This window comes from Microtus ochrogaster, chromosome 16 (assembly GCF_000317375.1).
Source record: "Microtus ochrogaster isolate Prairie Vole_2 chromosome 16, MicOch1.0, whole genome shotgun sequence".
NCBI lineage: Eukaryota > Metazoa > Chordata > Mammalia > Rodentia > Cricetidae > Microtus > Microtus ochrogaster.
The window spans coordinates 52,613,066-52,632,061 of record NC_022018.1 but is presented as its reverse complement, the minus strand read 5'-3'; the positions used below and the strand labels follow the sequence as shown (position 1 = coordinate 52,632,061).

The 18,996-nt window shown below is 47.4% G+C and overlaps 1 protein-coding gene across 1 annotated transcript in view; it reads left to right on the top strand.

The window, feature by feature from the left end:
* Positions 1-18,996, top strand: part of Wnk2 (WNK lysine deficient protein kinase 2) — a gene marked incomplete at its 5' end in the record, with an annotated part of 108,348 nt that overhangs the window by 23,222 nt on the left and 66,130 nt on the right. The window contains one exon of the mRNA XM_013349139.2: positions 18,671-18,843. Coding sequence (XP_013204593.2) covers positions 18,671-18,843 — 173 coding nt within the window. The remainder of the gene's footprint in view (positions 1-18,670; positions 18,844-18,996) is intronic.

Below are 18,996 nucleotides of genomic sequence, written 5' to 3'. Positions count from 1 at the left end.
TCCTGGATATCAGAATGTGAAATGTCCTAGCCGGAGGAGGAGGAGCAGCACTTTCCAGAGTCTCAGATACAGTTGGAGGTAGAGGAGGGAGGTGTGTGGTCACTCAGGTACCAACCTCCTTCCAGGAAGGGGACGTCGGCAGAGCCCAGCTCTACAGCACATGTGCAGTTAGTTACTGTGCATCCCGAGGAGGGAATCATGCTCTCCGGAGAGGACTGGAGCAGTAGGGACGTCTGTGTTTCTGCTGTGGGCATGCCCTGGGGAAGGCGAGTGCTGAAGACGGGCAATTTAGTACAGCAGGGTAATTGGCATGGTGGCTCTGAGAGCCAGTGCTGACTTCATCTGTCGTCTCCTCTCATTCATTGTGTCTGCGCAATTTGGGGGTCATTATTTCATCACATGCTTGCACACGCTCGCAGCGGCAAGCTTCACAACCACTTTTTCTTCACAGGCCTGGATGCCCTTTAATTAAACAAGCAGTTCTTAGGGCGTTGGGCCCCAAGAAGTTCCGAGTTTGTACTTAGTTTGTTGTGCAGCTGTCATTACATTTTTTTTTTTTTTGTAGTTATACTAGAGATTACACTGCATTTCCAGAACCTCCCAAGGCTTGGTATAAACTCACACTTTCTAGGCACCTCCCAGGCTTTTGGGGATATTTAATCTGCCATGTGTTTTTTTCTTTTAATGTGTGTACATGCATGCGGAAGCCAGAAGTCAGCCTCAGGTCTTATTCCTGGCTTCCTTGGGAGCCCAGGAGCCATCTTGATATGTGTGTGTTATATATGCTTATGTGTGCTAGTGTGTACGCCATGTGCTGTTTCTGCATGCAGAGGCCAGAGGAGGGTGTCTGCGGTCACTCTCTTTCTTACTCCCTTCAGACAGGGTCTCTCACTCAGCCTGGAGCTGGGCTGGCAGCCAGTAAGCCCCAGGGATCTTCCCGTCTCTGCTCTACATAGTGCTAGACCCAGGCCTGAGCACACATGGCTTCTTAAACAGGTCCTGGGGATCCAGACTCTCATCCGAAGGCTTGAGTAGCAAGTGCTCTTACCTGCTGAGCCTCTCCCATCTTATCTTACTTTTCCACAACAAGGACTCAAGTAGCCTAGAGCTGGCCTTACAGAGTAGACTGACTGGCCGGCCATAGAGCCTTAGAGATCCCTCTGTCTCCACCTGCCCACTGTCAGAGAGGTGCCACGTGTGCCAGGTTTAAACTATTTTTACTGTGTTTGTTCTTTGGCAATTACATACACATATAATGCGTTCTAATTGCTTTCTCCCCCACCCTCTTGTCTCCTTCCTGTCAAGCCTTTCTCCTCTGTTCCTTAGTCCCTTTCCTAGATTTATGACTTTTTTCCACCTCCATTTTCCTCTTCCTTTCTTTTTTTAAACTTGTCATGCATTCTGATCTCACTTCTCTCCCCATCTCTTCACATCTACCCTCGCAAGCCACCACCCCCAATCAAAACCAAATTGAAAAGAAACCCAAAAACCAGAGAAAACAAAAACTAAAACAAAAAAGAGAATCTTGTCATGGAAGCTGTGGTGTGGTCCATTGAGCCACAGATCACCCTTTAGTCCGTTCATCTTTACTTGCCAGTGTTCATTGCCTCGAGTCATTGGTCTGGCTTGAGACCCTGGGTTTCCGCTGTGCCATTGATAATGGGCTCTCACGGGGCTCCTCGTGGATATCCTGTTGTCCTGTGTCATGGAGATCTTGCTGTTTTGGATCTGTAGGTTCGTCCGCTTCACATGTTCCAACAGTTCCTAGATGAGGTGGACGTTGGGGAACTCATAGCCCTGGTTCTGGGCCTGGGTGGTAGCTGGGTTGGCCATCTTGCTTAGCTTTCCCTCATCGCCTCTACTGGGCGAGCTCTCCAGCTGTCTTGGCTGGCTCACCCCGTGCAGCTGCTCTGGGACCCTCAGATCCCAGTCCCCCTCGGTCACATCACCAGGGCCAAGTCTGTTCACCTTAGTTTTTCATGTGGTGTCTGGTGACAGAGCTCAGGACCTCGTGCTCACACTTTACCAAGTAAATCATGCCTCCCCCTGCAGCTGTGCGCACCTGTCTGGTCTCTTCTGTGACAGAACTGTTCTCTTACGCATTCAGTATTAATTATGAATAACTCATGCATTTGTCCTGTCCATTGCCTTTAAATCTTTCCTGCAGTTCCCTGAGACTCTTTGTTCTTTACCTGAAGATCTCTCCTTTGTGTTCCATTTAGTACCCGTTTGTCAGCGATGTCTATGTCTAAAAGCATCTGTATTCTTTTTTGTTTGTTTTTTGAGATAGGGTTTCTCTGTGTAGCCCTGGCTGTGCGGGAATTCACTCTGTAGACCAGGCTGGTCTCAATCAGAAATCTGCCTGTCTCTGCAACCTGAGTGCTAGGATTAAAGGCGTGCTCCACCATCACCCAGTCCAAGATTGTCTTTTTGGATCTGAGGTGTTTTTTTTTTTTCTTAAATTTTAAATGGCACTGTGCTCTAGTGTGATATTCTTTTTATCTAATCTCCTTGGGTTTATAAATATATATATTTAAATTATGGTCATGTTTTTGGAGGGCGTTGATTTTTGCATATTTCTTTGGTTTCATTTATGCTTCCTACTTCCAGAAACCCATTTACAAATAGGCTAGACATTGCCCACTGTCTTCTGAGTCATTTATCTTTTCTGCATATTTCTGTCCAGATTTCACTCTATGTATTTTCTTTCTCTTTTACATATGTGTGTGTGTATGTGTGTATGTATATATATATATATATATATATGTTGTGTGCGTATATGTTGCAGTTTCATGTGTGCGGATGCATGTCTGTGCATGCATGTGTGAAGGTCTGAGTTGATGTTGGATGTCTCCCTTGATTACTCTCCACCTTATGTACTGAGTCTGGGTTTCTCATTAAACCCAGAATTCTCTGGTTCAGCTGGTCTGGTGTCTTAGGGTTTCTATTGCTGTGAAGAGACACCATGACCACTGCAAGTCTTATAAAGGAAAACATGTAATTGGGGTTGGTTTACAGGTTCAGAGGTTTAGTCCATTATCGTCATGGTTGGAAGCATGGCAGCATTCAGGGAGACATGGTGCTGGAGAGGAAACTGAGAGTTCTACATCTGGATCCACAGGCAGCAGGCAGAGAAAGACTGTCCTGGTTTGAGCATTTGAAACCTCAAAGCCCACCCCCAGTGACAGGCTTCATCTAACAAGGACACACCCACTCCAACAAGGACATACCTCCTAATAGTGTCACTCCCTGTATAGCCCATGGGGTCATTTTCATTAAAACCAGCACATTGGGAAAGCCAGCTTGCTCATGGGCTCCTCAGTCTCTGGTTCCCACACTCTGGGATTACAGACAGGTCACCCTGCCCACCAACTTTTACATGGTTCTGTGAGTCTCCATGCTTGTGGAAGCAGCTCCTTACCTGCTGAAGCATCACCTCAGTCCCAGTCTGTTTTCTGTGACTCATCTTCCAGTTGGCTAGCTCTGTCCTTACCCATATCAATGTAAAACCTATGTATTGAATTCCTAATTTTAGTTTTTAGTTCTATATTTTTAGATTATTTTTCTACAGGTCTTAGTTCTGATTTAATAATCCATTTTCTATATTTTCTTTGCCATATATGCAGGTAAAATATCCAAATGTATGTGCATGCGCGCGCGCACGCGCACACACACACACACACACACACACACACACGTTCACCATGGCATACAGTGCCTTAGGAAGTCAGAAGAGCATACCGATAGCCTGACACTGTAGTTAGAGATTGTTGTGAACCACTATGCAGGTGCTGGGAATCAAACCCTAGTCATTTAGAAGAGCATCCAGAGCTCCTTTTTTTTTTTTTATGGAAGATGTATGTATGTATGTATGTATGTATGTATGTATGTATGTATGTATGTATGTAGTCAGTGTTTTGCCTGCATGTATGTCTGCACATAAGAAGAGTGCACCAAATCTCCTTACAGATGGTTGTGAGCCACCATGTGATTGCTGGGTATTGAACTCAGGACCTCTGGAAGAGCAGCAAGTGTTCTTAACCTCTGAGCCATTTCTCCAGCCCCACAGCCAGAGGTCTTAACCACTGAACTCTCTCCAGCCCCTAATCCTGGTTCTTTTTAAAGTCTGTGTCCATTATTTGTGGAAGCAGCTCCTTACCTGCTGAACCATCACCTCAGTCGCAGTCTGTGTATTTTCTATGACTCATCTTCCAGTTTGTTGTTTTGTCAGTTGGTCTTGTTCCTGTGTATGGTCACACATTATTGATTTGTTTAAAAATTGTAGACAAACTCAAGCTCTGGGTGATCTCTTTCCCAAGCCCCCTCTTTGAGACAGGGTCTCGTGCCTCAGGCTAGCCATATACTTTTTTTGGTAGCCAAGGATGACCCTGAGCTCCTGAGGCCCCTGCTTCTACCTCCAGTATTCTGGAACTGCAGGCCTGTCCCACCAGCACTGGCTGAATTTTTCTTTTTTAGAGATTTCCTTTGCTTCTAGAGATGGTTAGAATAAGACACCATCATCTTAGTCCAACCTAGAATTGAACTGTTCAAGGCTGTATGTAGCTCAGCCTCTGTGAGGGCCGTTCTCTCCTGACTGGAGTCCTTTGGAAGGGCAAATCTGCATGTTTACCAAGGCTTCTGGTTTCGCCTCCTCAGCCCTGGGAGGCTGGTCTAAGCCCAGCCCCTCGGCCTCCACCTGCTGCCTTTGTGTAGAAGCTCTGATGTGGCACTATCCTGTGCATCTGGAGTATGAGTTGTGCCACTTTGATTTAACGACCGTGTTAAAGGCATAAAAAGAGCATGTAGAATGTTTTGTTATATACGCCCAAAATAGTTCCTTCTAAACATATGATCAACATGAAATTATGAAGTGGAATTAAGAATTTGTTCTCCCCACTTTTGTAATACTGGACATCAAACCCAGGACCTTGCACACTTATGGCAAGTGCTCTACCAGGGAGCCATAGCTCCAGTCCGAGAAATTCTTTTGAGACCGCACTATTTCTAGCTACTGCATAGTTACAATGCCTCTGGGTTTGACTTGCCTCATTTCAAGGGTTCACTATCCACATGTATGTTTTGTTTTGGGACATACAACGTTCAGAGGATGAACAGTGATAAATGTGGACCATCCTTCCCTCCAGGAGTCAGAGCTATGACATCAAGATGAGTGGAGCTGATGGCTTATCTTCCGTGCTCGTGTACTGCACACCTGCTGTTTGGGTTCTGGACCTCACGGTTCTTACAAGACTGGAGAGCAGGCATGGGTAGTGGGTCCTTTCCCGGCCCACAAGGCTCTCTTTGACTTCTGTAATCCTGATTGATGTTGCTGGAGCTATCTGCCCACGTCTCTACCACTCTGCCTGCATCTTAGGGCAGTGTCTACATAGAGGGACACCTTGGGTGGTCATGCTCAAAGACGTCCAGCTTGAAGCCATTCCGTGGTCTTAGGTCCTTGCTGCCTGACCTCCAACAGCCATCTTAGATATTGGTGGGATCACTGAGACCTCTCAGAAACTTTGGAGAGGAGATAGAATACAGTCAGCTTCCTTTTGTGTGTGTGGGGGGGTGTTTTTGTGCAGGACTTATTAAATTTTGTATATTTGTTACCCTGGATTCATAGATATATAAAACAGGTCTATGAATCAAATATAATAATTTATAAAGAAATTTCTTCTAGCCTAGTGGTGGTGGCATATGCCTTTAATTCCAGCACTCTGGAGGCAGAGGCTAGTGGATCTCTGGGAACTTGAGGCCAGCCTGGTCTACAGAGTGAGTTCCAGGACAGCTAGGGCTGTTACACAGATAAACCCTGTTTTGAAAAATCAAAAAGAGAGAGAGAGAAAAAAAATTATTCTAAAATCTTTGGTATGCCAATAATTTTGCCATTCATCAAAGACAGAAATCATACTTAAACCCTGATGATATGGATGTACTTGTTTGATTTTACATAATTAATTAAGTCTTGATGAATATTTGATACTGCAGGACACAGAGCACCTTCAACACGTCTCAGACTTGACCAATATGATTTTATAATTATTGATGCTGAGAAGCACTATTTTACAAAAATATGTAGTAAAAAATTATGGAAATATGCCTATGGCCTTTTCAGAAATTGTTAGAAATTCTGTTTTAACCCCAGACCAGAATTCATTGAATGATTTTATTATTTCTCTTATTTTTGAGATTATAACATAAATTATGTAATTTCTCCTTGCTCCTCCCTCAAATTCTCCCCTGTACCTATCCTTGCTCTCTTTCAGATTCATAGCTTCTTTTTTTATTAATTGTTACATGCATATATGCATATACATACATACTCCTAACTATAACCTGCTCAGTCTCTGTCCTCTGACTTATAAGCATGTTTTCAAGACTGACCATTTGGTATTGGATAACTAATTGGTGACTCTTCCCTGGAGAAGACCCTTTTCCCCGTTTCAGCATTCTGTTGTTGCCTATAGTCCTTTGTGTAGGTGTGAAGACTTGTGGTCTTTCCCCACCAACTTTGGCATGTCTCTTGTCCTTGTACAGCTCTTGGTTGGGTGGCCACATTGGTGAGACTTCATGGGTGTAGCTTCTGTCGTTGCTGGAAACGCAATCTCACAGCCAGCCTCTTTATGCTCTGACTCTTGCATTCTTTATTAAAAAAAAAAAAAGAAAGAAATACAAGTCAGCAACTCAAACAAAAATTTTAAAATCAAGCATTCAAATACAATGTGATCCAAAAAGATGCTATTTTGATACTACTTATATGCTAAGGAGTGAGTGACAGAAAATATTTTTAAGTCACTATTTTCCATAATTAAACCATTGTGTTTCTGCAAGAGCAGAAAATTTTGAACGTACAGGAAAAACATTGCAGTTCAAAACATACTGTAGTCTGTTATCTGTACATAGAATTGGTGGTTGTAGCAGCAGGCGCATTGCATAGTGCTTGTGCAGTGTGTTCAAGACCAAGGCTGCAGTGAAGTCTTGTGAATTAACACCAGCAAACACACTACCGATTCATTTGGGCATTTGTTTTTTTTTTTGTTTTTGTTTTTGTTTTGTTTTTTTTGAGACAGGGTTTCTCTGTGGCTTTTTTGGAGCCTGTCCTGGAACTAGCTCTGTAGACCAGGCTGGTCTCGAACTCACAGAGACCCGAGATCCGCCTGCCTCTGCCTCCCGAGTGCTGGGATTAAAGGCGTGCGCCACCATCGCCGGGCTCTGGGCATTTGGTTTTGAGTCAGTATATGGCCAGTGCATTATAAGCCTTTTAAAATTATCTTCCTAGCCGGGCGGTGGTGGCGCACACCTTTAATCCCAGCACTTGGGAGGCAGAGGCAGGCGGATCTCTGTGAGTTCGAGACCAGCCCTGGTCTACAGAGCTAGTTCCAGGACAGGCTCCAAAGCCACAGAGAAACCCTGTCTTGAAAATCCAAAAAAAAAAAAAAAATTATCTTCCTATTTTTAAATCATATTTATTTTTGTTGTGTGTGTGCTAAGTGCAGGCGCACACATGCCAGATCGTGGCTGTGCAGATCAAAAGACAACTTGGAGGAGCTTGTTCTCTTCCCTTGCTGTCAGTTACAGGGAACTCACTTGTTGGACCATCTCACCGACCTCATAAACCTTTTATTGTTGCCAGATTTCTGCCTCCTCAGTCCTTCTTCAGCTGCCCCATTTGGAGTTGTCACACAGTTTAAGAAGTGGGGTCTTAGAGAAGTGATCTAGAACTGGGCTAGCCACAGCTGCAGATACAACGTTTCCCAGCCTTTTTAAAAGCCCAGAGCCTGTGTCTGGCCATCAGCTAGTATAGAATGGTGTTGGTGGTGTTCTGCATTCTAGCTGGAGCTCCACAGCTTTCCGTACAATGTTAAGACCCTACTCCACTCACCCTGAGATGCCCTGAAGTTTGGGACCTGGTATAAGGATGGGGCAGCTGCCTGGTAAGGTAGGCTGCCAGAGCCCAACCCCCAAGGGAGTGGGCAGTCCTGCCAGCCTGGCATCTGAAACTGGCTGAGCAGAATTCCACAGCCTCACCCTGAAGGAGCTGTCCCTGCTGACTGAGCTGTGCTAATCCTGCTGACCCGTGGCTGTGATGCCATCCAAATCTATCTTTAGGTGACCCTGCAGGGGAGAGGCTATGAGATGGGGCCTCCCCTTTCTAGAAATCAGATATATGATATGTGGTATGGTCAGCTCGAGGGGGACCGAGCCCCTCAGGTATTAATCAGTGAGGTGCAGGATGGGCCTCAGGAGGGTTTCCAGGACAGGGGGCGTCTGTGAAATTTTTTTCCATGTCTTGCTTGTACTCCCAAGTCCCTATCTTTATGACCTTCCTGGTCTAAGCAGTGTCCAGGGGTTCCAAGCTGCTTCCTGACTTTGAACATAATGCTGACATTCCCTCGGGAAAAGTAAAGTCCTCTTCTATGAGTGACCCTCCTCCATGGTGGCCCTCTTTTGTGATGTCCCCTTCACAGTTGCCCTCCTTTGAAGTGACCTCCCTTTATGGTGGCCACATGTATAGTGTCTGTTTCTGTTGTCAGCTGCCTGCCCTCAGTGCGGGGCTTCCAGTCATGGCCAGGGCAGTTTATGGCCGGCATTCAGGATGGGACAGCTATGCTGACTTCCAGTCTAGCTTTGAAGAGCACTGAGGCTCATTGAGATCAGGGTGGTGCTACAGATCAATGCCCTCAATCCCTTTCTCACAACAGCCTGGACAGGAAGGGTCCCTAGATGTCCCGTTAGGGCTTGCAGTATATGTGTGTGTGTCCCTTTCATCTGCAGGCAGGGTTAGGATGGATGGTTTCCAGAGAGGTGACTTTCTGCCCCTTAGCTGGCCTCTCCAAACATGTTTGTGTTATCTGTTCCAAGGATGGATTGCTTATATCTGCTTACACCCTGGTCCCCATTGGTGAACACACTGCAGGTGGGGCTGACTACTCTCCCAGAGGGCCTGAAGTAGCTCTTGGTGGCAGTGGGGTTGGTTTCTCCTCATCCTCTGTCTCCACAATAGCACACAGCACCGTGAACGCTTGGCAACTTTTTCTGAGGGCAGCAGAGATGTTTTTCTTCTAGAAAGAGTGGCTGTGGATGGCAGAGTCACCTTTCACTTCTGAAGTGTCTGTCACTCCTAGGCTGGCTCAAGGCTTTCTGCTTGTATTCGTCACTGATGATGCCAGTCCCTGGGAAGGTGGCCAGTGGCACTGCTCAGGGTGAAGTATGGGCTGTGGCTTAGGTCCTGTAGGGCCGCCACCGGGTAGAGAGGAGGCCTTTTGGTACTGTCCTCAGGAGTGGGAGAGGCTGCGTGTGAACGCGCTCTGGAATTGTAGGTCGACTCTGTAAACTGTAACACCTTTACCTGGAAATGAAACGCCCACATGCCCTGTCTCCAGCTCCACCTGTTGTTCCTGGTGTGTCCACCTGTTTCTTTGCTCAGCTGCTCTGTTATATCTGAAGCGCAGGTGCACAGGCTCCCCACTGGCACCTGTCCTCCCTCCCCCAAGAGTGGCCTCATCCCAGCTAGTGCTATACTCTTCCTAGATGTGGGGTCACTGCTCATCTCTTGGTATTGAGGGGATTGAGCTGATGGGTCACCATTACCCCATCTGCTTTCTGACTGCAGGACTGAGGGTCTCCATTGTTTAAAGGAGTTGTTTGTAGGGTCAGGTCTCTTGGGTTTCTTTGGTGAGGGAGAAACCTGGTCCAGGGCACATACTGAGGTTTGTTCTATTGGATGGGGGCTTTGATCTGACAGTGAGTACCTCATGGTAATGTATCTCTTATTTCTAAAGAAGGCAGGGAGTCCTTGGAACTCTGGTCCACTCTGACTGCTGGGTGCATCTCGAGCTAGCCACCTTACCCTCCTTTCACAGGGAGGGTTGTAGCATTTGGGTATGGGCTTGTAGGCTAACATCAGCTGTCTGGTATTCAGAAGATGAAGGATGGCTAGCTTCTCTACCTGCTCTGCCCAGTGTGCCCTCAACCACTCACCTGTACCATTTGAGAAGGGCACAGTGAATTGAAAGGCTGTCTCTAGGCGTTATAGCTGCCTCTCAGACTCACTGGGAAGCCCAAGTTGGCAGCATGTATTGGATGTGTGACTAGGAGGTGTCACCCACAGGCCAGGGGCCTCCCTCTGCTTCCCCGCCCCCAGTCATTCAGATAACACCTGAATGTTGCTTCTCCCTTTGGGGACTGCTTATAGATCAATGAAAATGTCTGTTCCTTTCCTGTCCTCCCAAGCACTTGGTACTGCAGCCAGCTCTGCCCTGACTTGCTTATGGACTGGAGATTGTGTGGAGAGGTATACAGAGGGATTTCCTGTGTAGGTAGAGAACCTCCACAGATGACATCTGTGAGAAGAAAGGCCTGGTATTCACTGTTGCCTCTGTGAGGCCCGAGCCCACTACGGAAGTGTATGGAGTCAGCCATGTCTGTGTGTCTCCTGAAGAAGGCTCATGTCACCCATTCACTCACTTTGTGGTCTAGCAATTGGTCCAGACAGCACACAGCTTCATCACCTGAGCCACATCATGGGCTAGGTCTCAGAAGAGCTATTGTGTCTAGATCACCATCTATGTCATATGCCTTCCCCTGCTAACTTTTGTGCTCCTGGTCTTCGTGTGTCCTTCTCTGGACCTTTTCTTCCATGCTGGATGGTGACAGGCCTTCTGTTACCCGCAGTGGTCCTCTCTGCCCTGTGACAACTTTAATTTGGGAGATGGTGGCCTCCTGTCCTCAGTGTAGGGACCGTAGGTTTCACAGAACCTGCCCTCAGGCTGCCCTACTGTGCTCAGGGAAAGGATGGGGGCTTCCTGATTGGTGAGGTGACTACTGATCCTGACTTAGGAGGTAGGAATACACGTTCCAGGTCTCATAAGTTCTGGGAAGGAGTATGAAGCCCCTCCATGACTTACAGTACTCCTGTCTTCTGATTGGGTAGAGATGTTTTCAGAATCTGGGGACATAGGTCAGAAGACCGATGTGTGGCAGGCCTTGATTCTCTCCTGAGATAATTAAAATTCCCCAGTAGGTGCCTGGTACAGCTGGGAAACACTCTCCATGGTACAGAAAAGACACTTTTTAAATAAAGTTTGTTTTCTGTTTGGTCACCTGTGCGTTATTAATCCACAATGGTCATCCAGTTCTAAAGAAGCTCCTCGGATCCCAGAATCGTAGATAAAACAAGAGTTTTATGTAAAGAACTATGTCTCAGAATCTAAAGCTTTGTGCTTGAGAGGGCTGGGAGAGGGTCAGAAGAGGTTCAGAAAATGCTGCATTATCAGGTTTTGCAGAAGTGAAACTGTGGATTGAATGGAGTGGGAGGTGACTTTGCGAATGGACTAACTTATGAAGTGGCTGGTGGGGAGCTCTCTGACACTTTGATCCCGCAGGAGACATTTCACACCGAGACAGACTTGGTATTTCCAGAATGTTGGAAATGAGAGGGGGACCTTGATAAAGCCTCTCCTGATACCCAAACTTCTGGATTTATTGTTGCATGAACCTATAAGTCATTTAAAATAGTAAGCCTAATAAGTTGGCATTTTGTATAAATATTGATAATTAATCCAAAATACTCTAACAGCATGGCTTGCTTCCTTCTGGTGTCAGTGGCTGACTGGAGTCCTAGGATCAGGAGCTTGACCTTAGAGAGAGCCAGGCCTCAAGTCACCCGACACCTGTCATCCTCTCTCTGCCTATCCTTTCTCTTCGGAAGAAAATAGCATTATTTCCAAAGGCAGCAAGGCGCCAGACATCCAAGTACAAGTTTCTGCGTCAGATAACCGAACTTCTTGGTGCTCTTGACAAAGAAGGCTAAGTTTTTAAAGTGCCCGCTGGTGCCTTTCCTGAATCTTGAACCCTCAGATTGAGCACATGCTGGACTCACAGGGTAGATAGTGGGACACGGGCACTGATGGCTGGCATCTCTTTCAAAGATTGACTCTAGGTACCACTGTCTGGATTTCTGGGTCATAGCCCATTTTCTCTCTTTCTATCTGGTAGCTGTGAGGAACGTTTTGACCTTGATGGCAGTGTCGTTTCTTAAATGTAGGTTGGGAGGTACACTCTGGCTCCTTGGTGACACACTGACTGTTGCCAAGACGAGGCTAAGAGGGGCTGGAGTTCACCCTTGCAGCTGGCATAGGGAGGAACAGAATCAGGAGCATTCTCCGTTGGCTGTAGAGGTACCAGGTATTGGCTGCCAGCCCTCGGGAGTATGAGCCTAGTTTCCTGAGCCATCCACAAGCTGGCACCCACTGCTGTCCAAGGCCTGTCCCCAGCCTGCTTGCAATATGGCTTCTTTTCATCATGTCCTTCCAGAGGCCTCTTTCTGCTGAGACTGTGCACCTGCCTGTGCCTTACATACAGTGGGGATCCCAGTTCTCCCAGGCTGCCTGCAGACAGGGTTCTATTGGGGGCCTGGGTTCCCTGACTGGCACTGACCGTTTGTCCCTTCAGCCGTATTTTTGTCTCAGTGGGTAATTGCATGTTTATTTTCTCCGTTGGTGGCTTTCCCCTCAGGTTTCTTGCTTGCCTAGATCCTGGCCTAGAACAGAGCTAGGAGGACAGAGTGGCTCACCCTCTCAAACACTGTCCCCTCTGCACTCACCCAGCCCACAGTCTAGATCACACACCTTCACTGCTTCAGATTGGAAGAGGGAAGCAAGCGTGCCCTGGCCCCAGCAGGGGTAGCAGACCTGGTTCAAACCTTGGGAACCTGAGAGGAGGAAGGCCCCCGTATTCCAGGATGATGTGGAGAGGGCAGGGACACTGAGCCTTTCTGGAATCCTGGGTACCTCAGGAAGTGAGGGGCAGAAGAGACACAGGTGTGCAGTTGCAGCTTTGTGCTACCTGACTAGAAGCCTGCTGGTGCCAGGATGGTGGCACCACTGGGTGTCACACTTAGTGGCCTGAGGGAGAGGAAATCTTCGAGTAGGCCTGAAACTAGTTGGAGCCCAAACTGGGTCTAATCTCCCTACCTAGGATAGCTCTAGACCCAGACTCCAGAGCCTTTATTTGCTTTAAAAAAAAAAATATATATATATATATGGGCTGTAGAATTGGCTGAGCAGTTAAGAACACTTGTTTTTGCAAAGGACCTGGGTTAATTCCCAGCACCCACATGATGGCTCACAACAATCTGTAACTCCAGGTATACGGACTCCAGCACCCTCCTCTGATCTTAGTGGGTACCAGGCTTGCACATGGTACACAGACAAACATACACAGCAAAGTACTCACACATGTAAAATGAAGAAATAATTTAAAAATTTAGAAATTATTGTCCTGGGTTACATGAGGTCATTTTCATGGAAGTATATGATACGCTTTGAGCTTATTTCCCCCATACTTCCCTTTGGGGCCCCTTCTCTTCCCAGTGGTGCCCTTTGTTCTCCTAGACAGTTTTGCTTCTCCTTTTCTCTCACCTGTGTGTACATGATTTTATGCGTCTGCATGAATTTGAGCACCCACAAATGAGAGCAAACCTGTAATACTGTCTTTCTGTGAAGACATAATTCTTTGACTATTCTAATTATATTAGTCTTTTACAAATAACATACCTTCATTCTTCTGTATGGCTTACAAAGAATCCTCTCATATTCCTTTGGTTTGACTCAGACCATGAGCACATCCTTTGGAAAGAAGCTTGTCAGCAGTTGTACTGAGCCAGTGTTAGCCAGGGCTAGCCAGCACCCTGCCACACAGCCTGAGTATGGCGCTCTCACCCTCTCTTGGTCCTCAGAAGGCTTGGTTCTCTTCCCTTGCCACAGAAAGACACTGTGCTCTTCCAGGAACAGCAGATCTGTCCCTCTTGGGTCTGACTCCCTCAGCCATTACCCACTGGGGCTGTTGTGATGGTACTGTGGCCCCGGGCTGCTGCAGGAGTGGCCCTGTAGACACTCTGCACTTTCTAGGCAACAACGTCCCAGATAAGATTTCTCTGTGTAGCCCTGGCTGTCCTGGAACTTGCTATGTAGACCAGGCTGGCCTCAAATTCACAGAGATCCACCTGCCTCTGCCTCCCAGGTGCTGGAATATTAAAGGTGTTTGCCAATAACCTCTGACCTTCTTAATACCAAAAGCCCCTTTGGTGTGTGTCTCCAGATTGCCCTGAAGTGTGGGTTAAGCCCATCAGACCTGAGCACCCCTGAATGGCCCTCTCCCCACCTTGGAGACTGCCATTTTGTCCCTCCTTTACTTTACCTACTAGTGGTGGAGCAATGGAGGAGGATGACTTCCATAATGCATTGAGAGTGGGCCATGCTCAGAAGAGCAGTGAGATCCAATCTTAAATGGCCAAGGGGCATGGCACCTTGGTAAAACTTCCTGGTGGTGTGAAATGTGTGATATGGTCTCTGCCCCACTTCCTGTCTCACTCCTAGAGGCTCCATGGCTAACAACCTTTGACTTAGGTGTCTTTAATTTATCACTTCTAGCTATTTGGCATCAGTAATAGTGTGCCAGGCTCTGGGTTCTGTAACTAGCAGCACATGCATGCACACATATGCTTAAACATCCATACATGCATGCACTCACTCACTCACATGGGGAAGACAGCAATGGAGACTGTAGCCTATGCAAGGCGCCGCCTCCCACTTCCTATTTGTGTTAGTTTCGTTATTTACAACTTGGACGTTGCACTTTGAGCCATATGCTGCTGTTGGCCGATGTCGGATACTGTAAGATAACTTAGACTTTAATGGTGCTCTCAGGCTTCTCTCAAGTCACTAACTAGGCCCATGGGAAGGGAATTGGAGACAGACTGTTGCTGCCCTAAGAAGGCTTTATGGGGATGTTGAGCTGGCCCAGGATCCATCGTCTTCTTAGCTGCCTCATCAGTGACCTCAAAGATCAATTTGGCTGCATTCCTTTTGTATGTGTTTGCATATGTGTGAGTGGGTGTGGTTTCTGCACGTGTGTCTGCATGCAGGTGCATATGCCCTTGTAGAGCCTGGAGGAGGATGTTGGGTGTCTTGCTCTATCCTTCTCAACCTTATTCACTCGAGAAAGGATCTCTCACTGAACCTGGAGCTAGGCTGATGGACAAACAAGCTTTTTAACCCTCCCATAGCACGGTGTGTAAGGGGCTCGGATGCATACAACCATACCTATCCTTTTACATAGGTGCTGGGGATTTGAACTCATACTTGCAGAGCAAGCCCCTTTGCCTACTGAGCTGTTTCCCCAACCGGGACACATCCATTTCTGTTTGCAGTCGCTCGGTTCATGTAGAGGGCATGGGAGGTCACCTTTGAGTCCCTGCACGTGGGAAAGTGAGTCTGGATAGGTGTGCCTTTGCCTGGATTTAGAATTCCTCGTCGGCACTTTGAGGAGGCTGCTGCCCTCCCCACAACCAGTATCGCTGATTCCACTCACTGTCGCCGGGGCCATTTCTTTGCAGATAGGAAATTCTTCAGGCCTCAGGATTCTGAAGTTTCACTGGGACAGATCTAGAGGGTGGGTCAGTTTTCATTTACTGACCTGGCCTCAGTAGGCCCTTTCATCCTAAGTCATTCTCCTTTTAATTCAGGGAAATGCTATTCCGCTGTGTATATTTCAGGACGTCTCCTCTTAGAGCCACAGTTACATAATCGTCTCCCAGGTAGTTCTTGCATGACTCTTAATATTTCTCGTTTTAAAAATTCTTCCTTTTAGGCTTACTTTTCTCATTTGGTCTTTGGATAGTTTTAAACTTTTTAATTTCTTGTTACATTTTAAGAATTGAATCGCAGTTTATAAACAGTGAAATACTCATGTTAAAAATTCAAGCTGGGGGCTGGGGAAATTGCTCCTTCGTTTAAATACTCATCCTGGAAGCCCTAGGAAAAGAATCTACATCTGCAGTGTAGTGGTTAGTAAGTGGGTGGGTGGGACAGCCTGCTTTTAATCTCAGTACTTGTGAGGCAGAGACAGACTCCCTGGAGCAAACTGCTTAGTTAGACTAGGCAAATCAGTGAGCTCTGGGTTTTTAGGAGAGAGACCCTGATTGGGAAAGACAGCCAAGGCCAGATGGTATAGTAGCTCACCCCTTCAATCCCAGTGCTCACAGAGGCAGAGGCAGGTAGATCTCTGTGAGCCTGAAGCCAGGCAGGGCTACATAGAGAGACCTTGTCTCAACCCACCCCACTCTCAAAGAAAGCAAATGGTTTTCATACACTTACATACTGGACATGTGCACACATACATGCTAAACAAGCATGAATTGGGCTGTGGCTGTAGCTGAGTGGTGGGGCACCTGAGTAGCAAGTCAAGGCTTGGTATTGGGAATGATTCCATCCCCAGTTCTTCCCAAACTAACAAAAAACATCTTTCACCACCCCACATCCGCTCCCCACCCCCCAGGTTCTCAGTTCCAGATCCTGGCCACTCCAAAGGCAGCCCCTGTTCTGAAGGCAACCCCATTGTTATTAGTGTTCCCTATCAGTGGGTTCCCACCAGATACATGCTTATGTCTGCCTTCTTTAGTTCAGGCTGACGCTTTTGAGATTCACACAGAATGGTTTTTTTGATCAAAGTTTTTTTCCTTCCAGTTGTTGAGGTGTAAACTGTTGGAGTACCGACCCATGTATTTCTGTTCACCTGGTGGGATCCTTCAGCCAAGTCTGGGTAGGGCTGTAGTGAAGCTGTCTGTGTGCCCATCTTTTGAGGACTCGTGTTTCCTTTCTCTGTGTAGATCTTCTCTAGGAGGGGGATGATGGAACCCAGGGTGGGCAGGAAGCTGCTGAGGGATCTTGGCCGTTTCTGTAGGTTATTTGGTGAAGCGTCTGTCTGTCTGCATCAGTCGTAGAAGCTCTCTCTCCATGCAGGGGAGATGCTGTGTACTGGGTATGGTTTCTCCCAGTGTGTAGCTTTGCTTTCCTTATCTTAGACAAACAGTGATTTTAACGAACGGAACAGGTTGCCATTATATTGTCTAGATTAGAGATTAACTTTTTTCTACTTAACATTTCATTGGATTATGGGATGTTTTATATATTAAACAAGGCCAGCCCAGCTTTCAGAATTTATAAGAACTCCTTTCTGGATGGTTCCTTTTAAAATAGAAGTTTGCTCTTGTATATGCTGGTCTGCTTCCTGGGTCTTCATGGGAAGAGCATGGATTAGATGTTTTTGAAGTCTCTGATTTTCTTTCTGATGCTGGCTGCAGTAATGCTGTCTCTTGGCTGTTTGGCTTTGTTGATGATGGCTACTGTCTAGTTCCACTGATGAGCCAAGGGTCAGGCAAGGGTCTGTGTTGTGGGGCAGGGGTCTGACTGAATGGGTACAGCTGCCATGTGGGGAATAATTTCTTAACACAATGACCCTTGTCATGACCCTATGGACAATTGCTTCTATTGGACTCTGATGACATTGTGGGGCCTTCCAAAAGGATCCTGGGGATCTTTGTTTATATTTCCTTTCAGCTCTGATCATCTCTGGTCTATCTCAAACCACCTGCTTCCTGTCTCCTGGAATTCCTCCAGGTTTCTGTGTTTAGTTGTGTTAACAGTTTCCTTTGGAAATAGAAACGCTTCTCTTCTCTCACTCCTGTGGCTCTGGGGTGTGAGGCTGGGGAGGCAGGACTAGAATGTGACTTTAGGCACCAATTAGGTGGAGCTGAGATCTCACTGTGCTTGTAGAGTAGGAAGAGGTCACCCTGAGGCCCATGGCCAGTGGCATCTTATGAGATGAGCTTGGAAGCAAAGAGCAGCCCTTAGGAACTTGTGAGCTCTTTGGGTGTGTTTTGAGTGCCCCAGGTTGAGAACCCATTGATGGATTTGGGAAAGGGAAGGACCAGGGTCTAGGTAAGCTGCGGGAGCTAATGATGCAGGCACTAAGAGGGCAGAGCTCACACACCTGATTAAAGTTCCAAGATAGCAATGAGGTTTGTTTTTGTTTTGTTTTTCCTTTCATTGGAGACAGGCTCTCAGGTAGCCCAGGCTAACCTTCAGCTTGCTACGTAGCTGAAGATAACCTTGAACTTCTGATCTTCTTGCCTCTAGCTCCCAAGTGCTGGGTGGGCCACCAGGCTGCGTTCATTGAGTGCTGTGGGTTAACAACAGGGCTTTGTGCGTGGCAGGCAAGCACTGTGCGCACTGAGCTCCATCCCTAGACCACAGTGATATGTGTTTACTGCTCTGCTGTAAACTTTGGGACAGCAGATTAGTTCTGATGCCTTGGCCAGGCACCAGGTGGAGTGTGTTTCTTCCTGCTCCAAGGGCCTGGCTGCCTGTTCTCGGGATTGGCTTTGCCAAGTTGGTTCTCCATCATCTCGGTGCTGGTCTCTGGCATGTGTCATCTGCCGTCCACTGTGGCCTCCTCCCCCCACTGTGTATACTTTAGAAGCAAACTGACCTCTCATCCCTTTAAGAAGTACCCTGAGAATGAGTGATCACTGCATAGAGCAGAGGCCTCCGAGGTGTTTGGAAGGAAAAAGTGCAAAAGCTTGGCGGCATGGGTCGTGAGCTGCTTCTGGCTTCCTGGAGCCATCTCTAGCGAAGGGGCCCCAGGCAGGGGCTGAATCTGGGGTTGTGGGGCTCTGGGAGCTAGCAGTGGTGTGTCACGCTGGGGGACACCATGCGTCTGAGGCTTCTCCTGCTGCCCCAGCATCTTTTGCACTCTCCTGGTAGGAGGGAGAGTGTCAGCCAAGGCCCATAGCACTCCACCCACCCAGTGCACCTGTCTCTGGCTCTAGGACCGGAAGCTCACCAAGCTTGAACGGCAGCGGTTCAAAGAGGAGGCGGAGATGCTGAAAGGCCTGCAGCACCCCAACATCGTGCGCTTCTATGACTTCTGGGAGTCCAGCGCCAAGGGCAAGCGATGTATCGTACTGGTAACGGAGCTGATGACCTCTGGGACACTGAAGACGTAAGTGCTGCATGCATGTGGGCTGGGGTAGCCTTGGGTCCAGAGCTACTACAGCTAGAGTAGCAGAGGTGTTGGAACGCTTGGGCCGATTTGACTGTGTCTGTATGATCCAGGGTTCATTCAGAGTATCTCTCTTGAGTGATATTCTTTCTC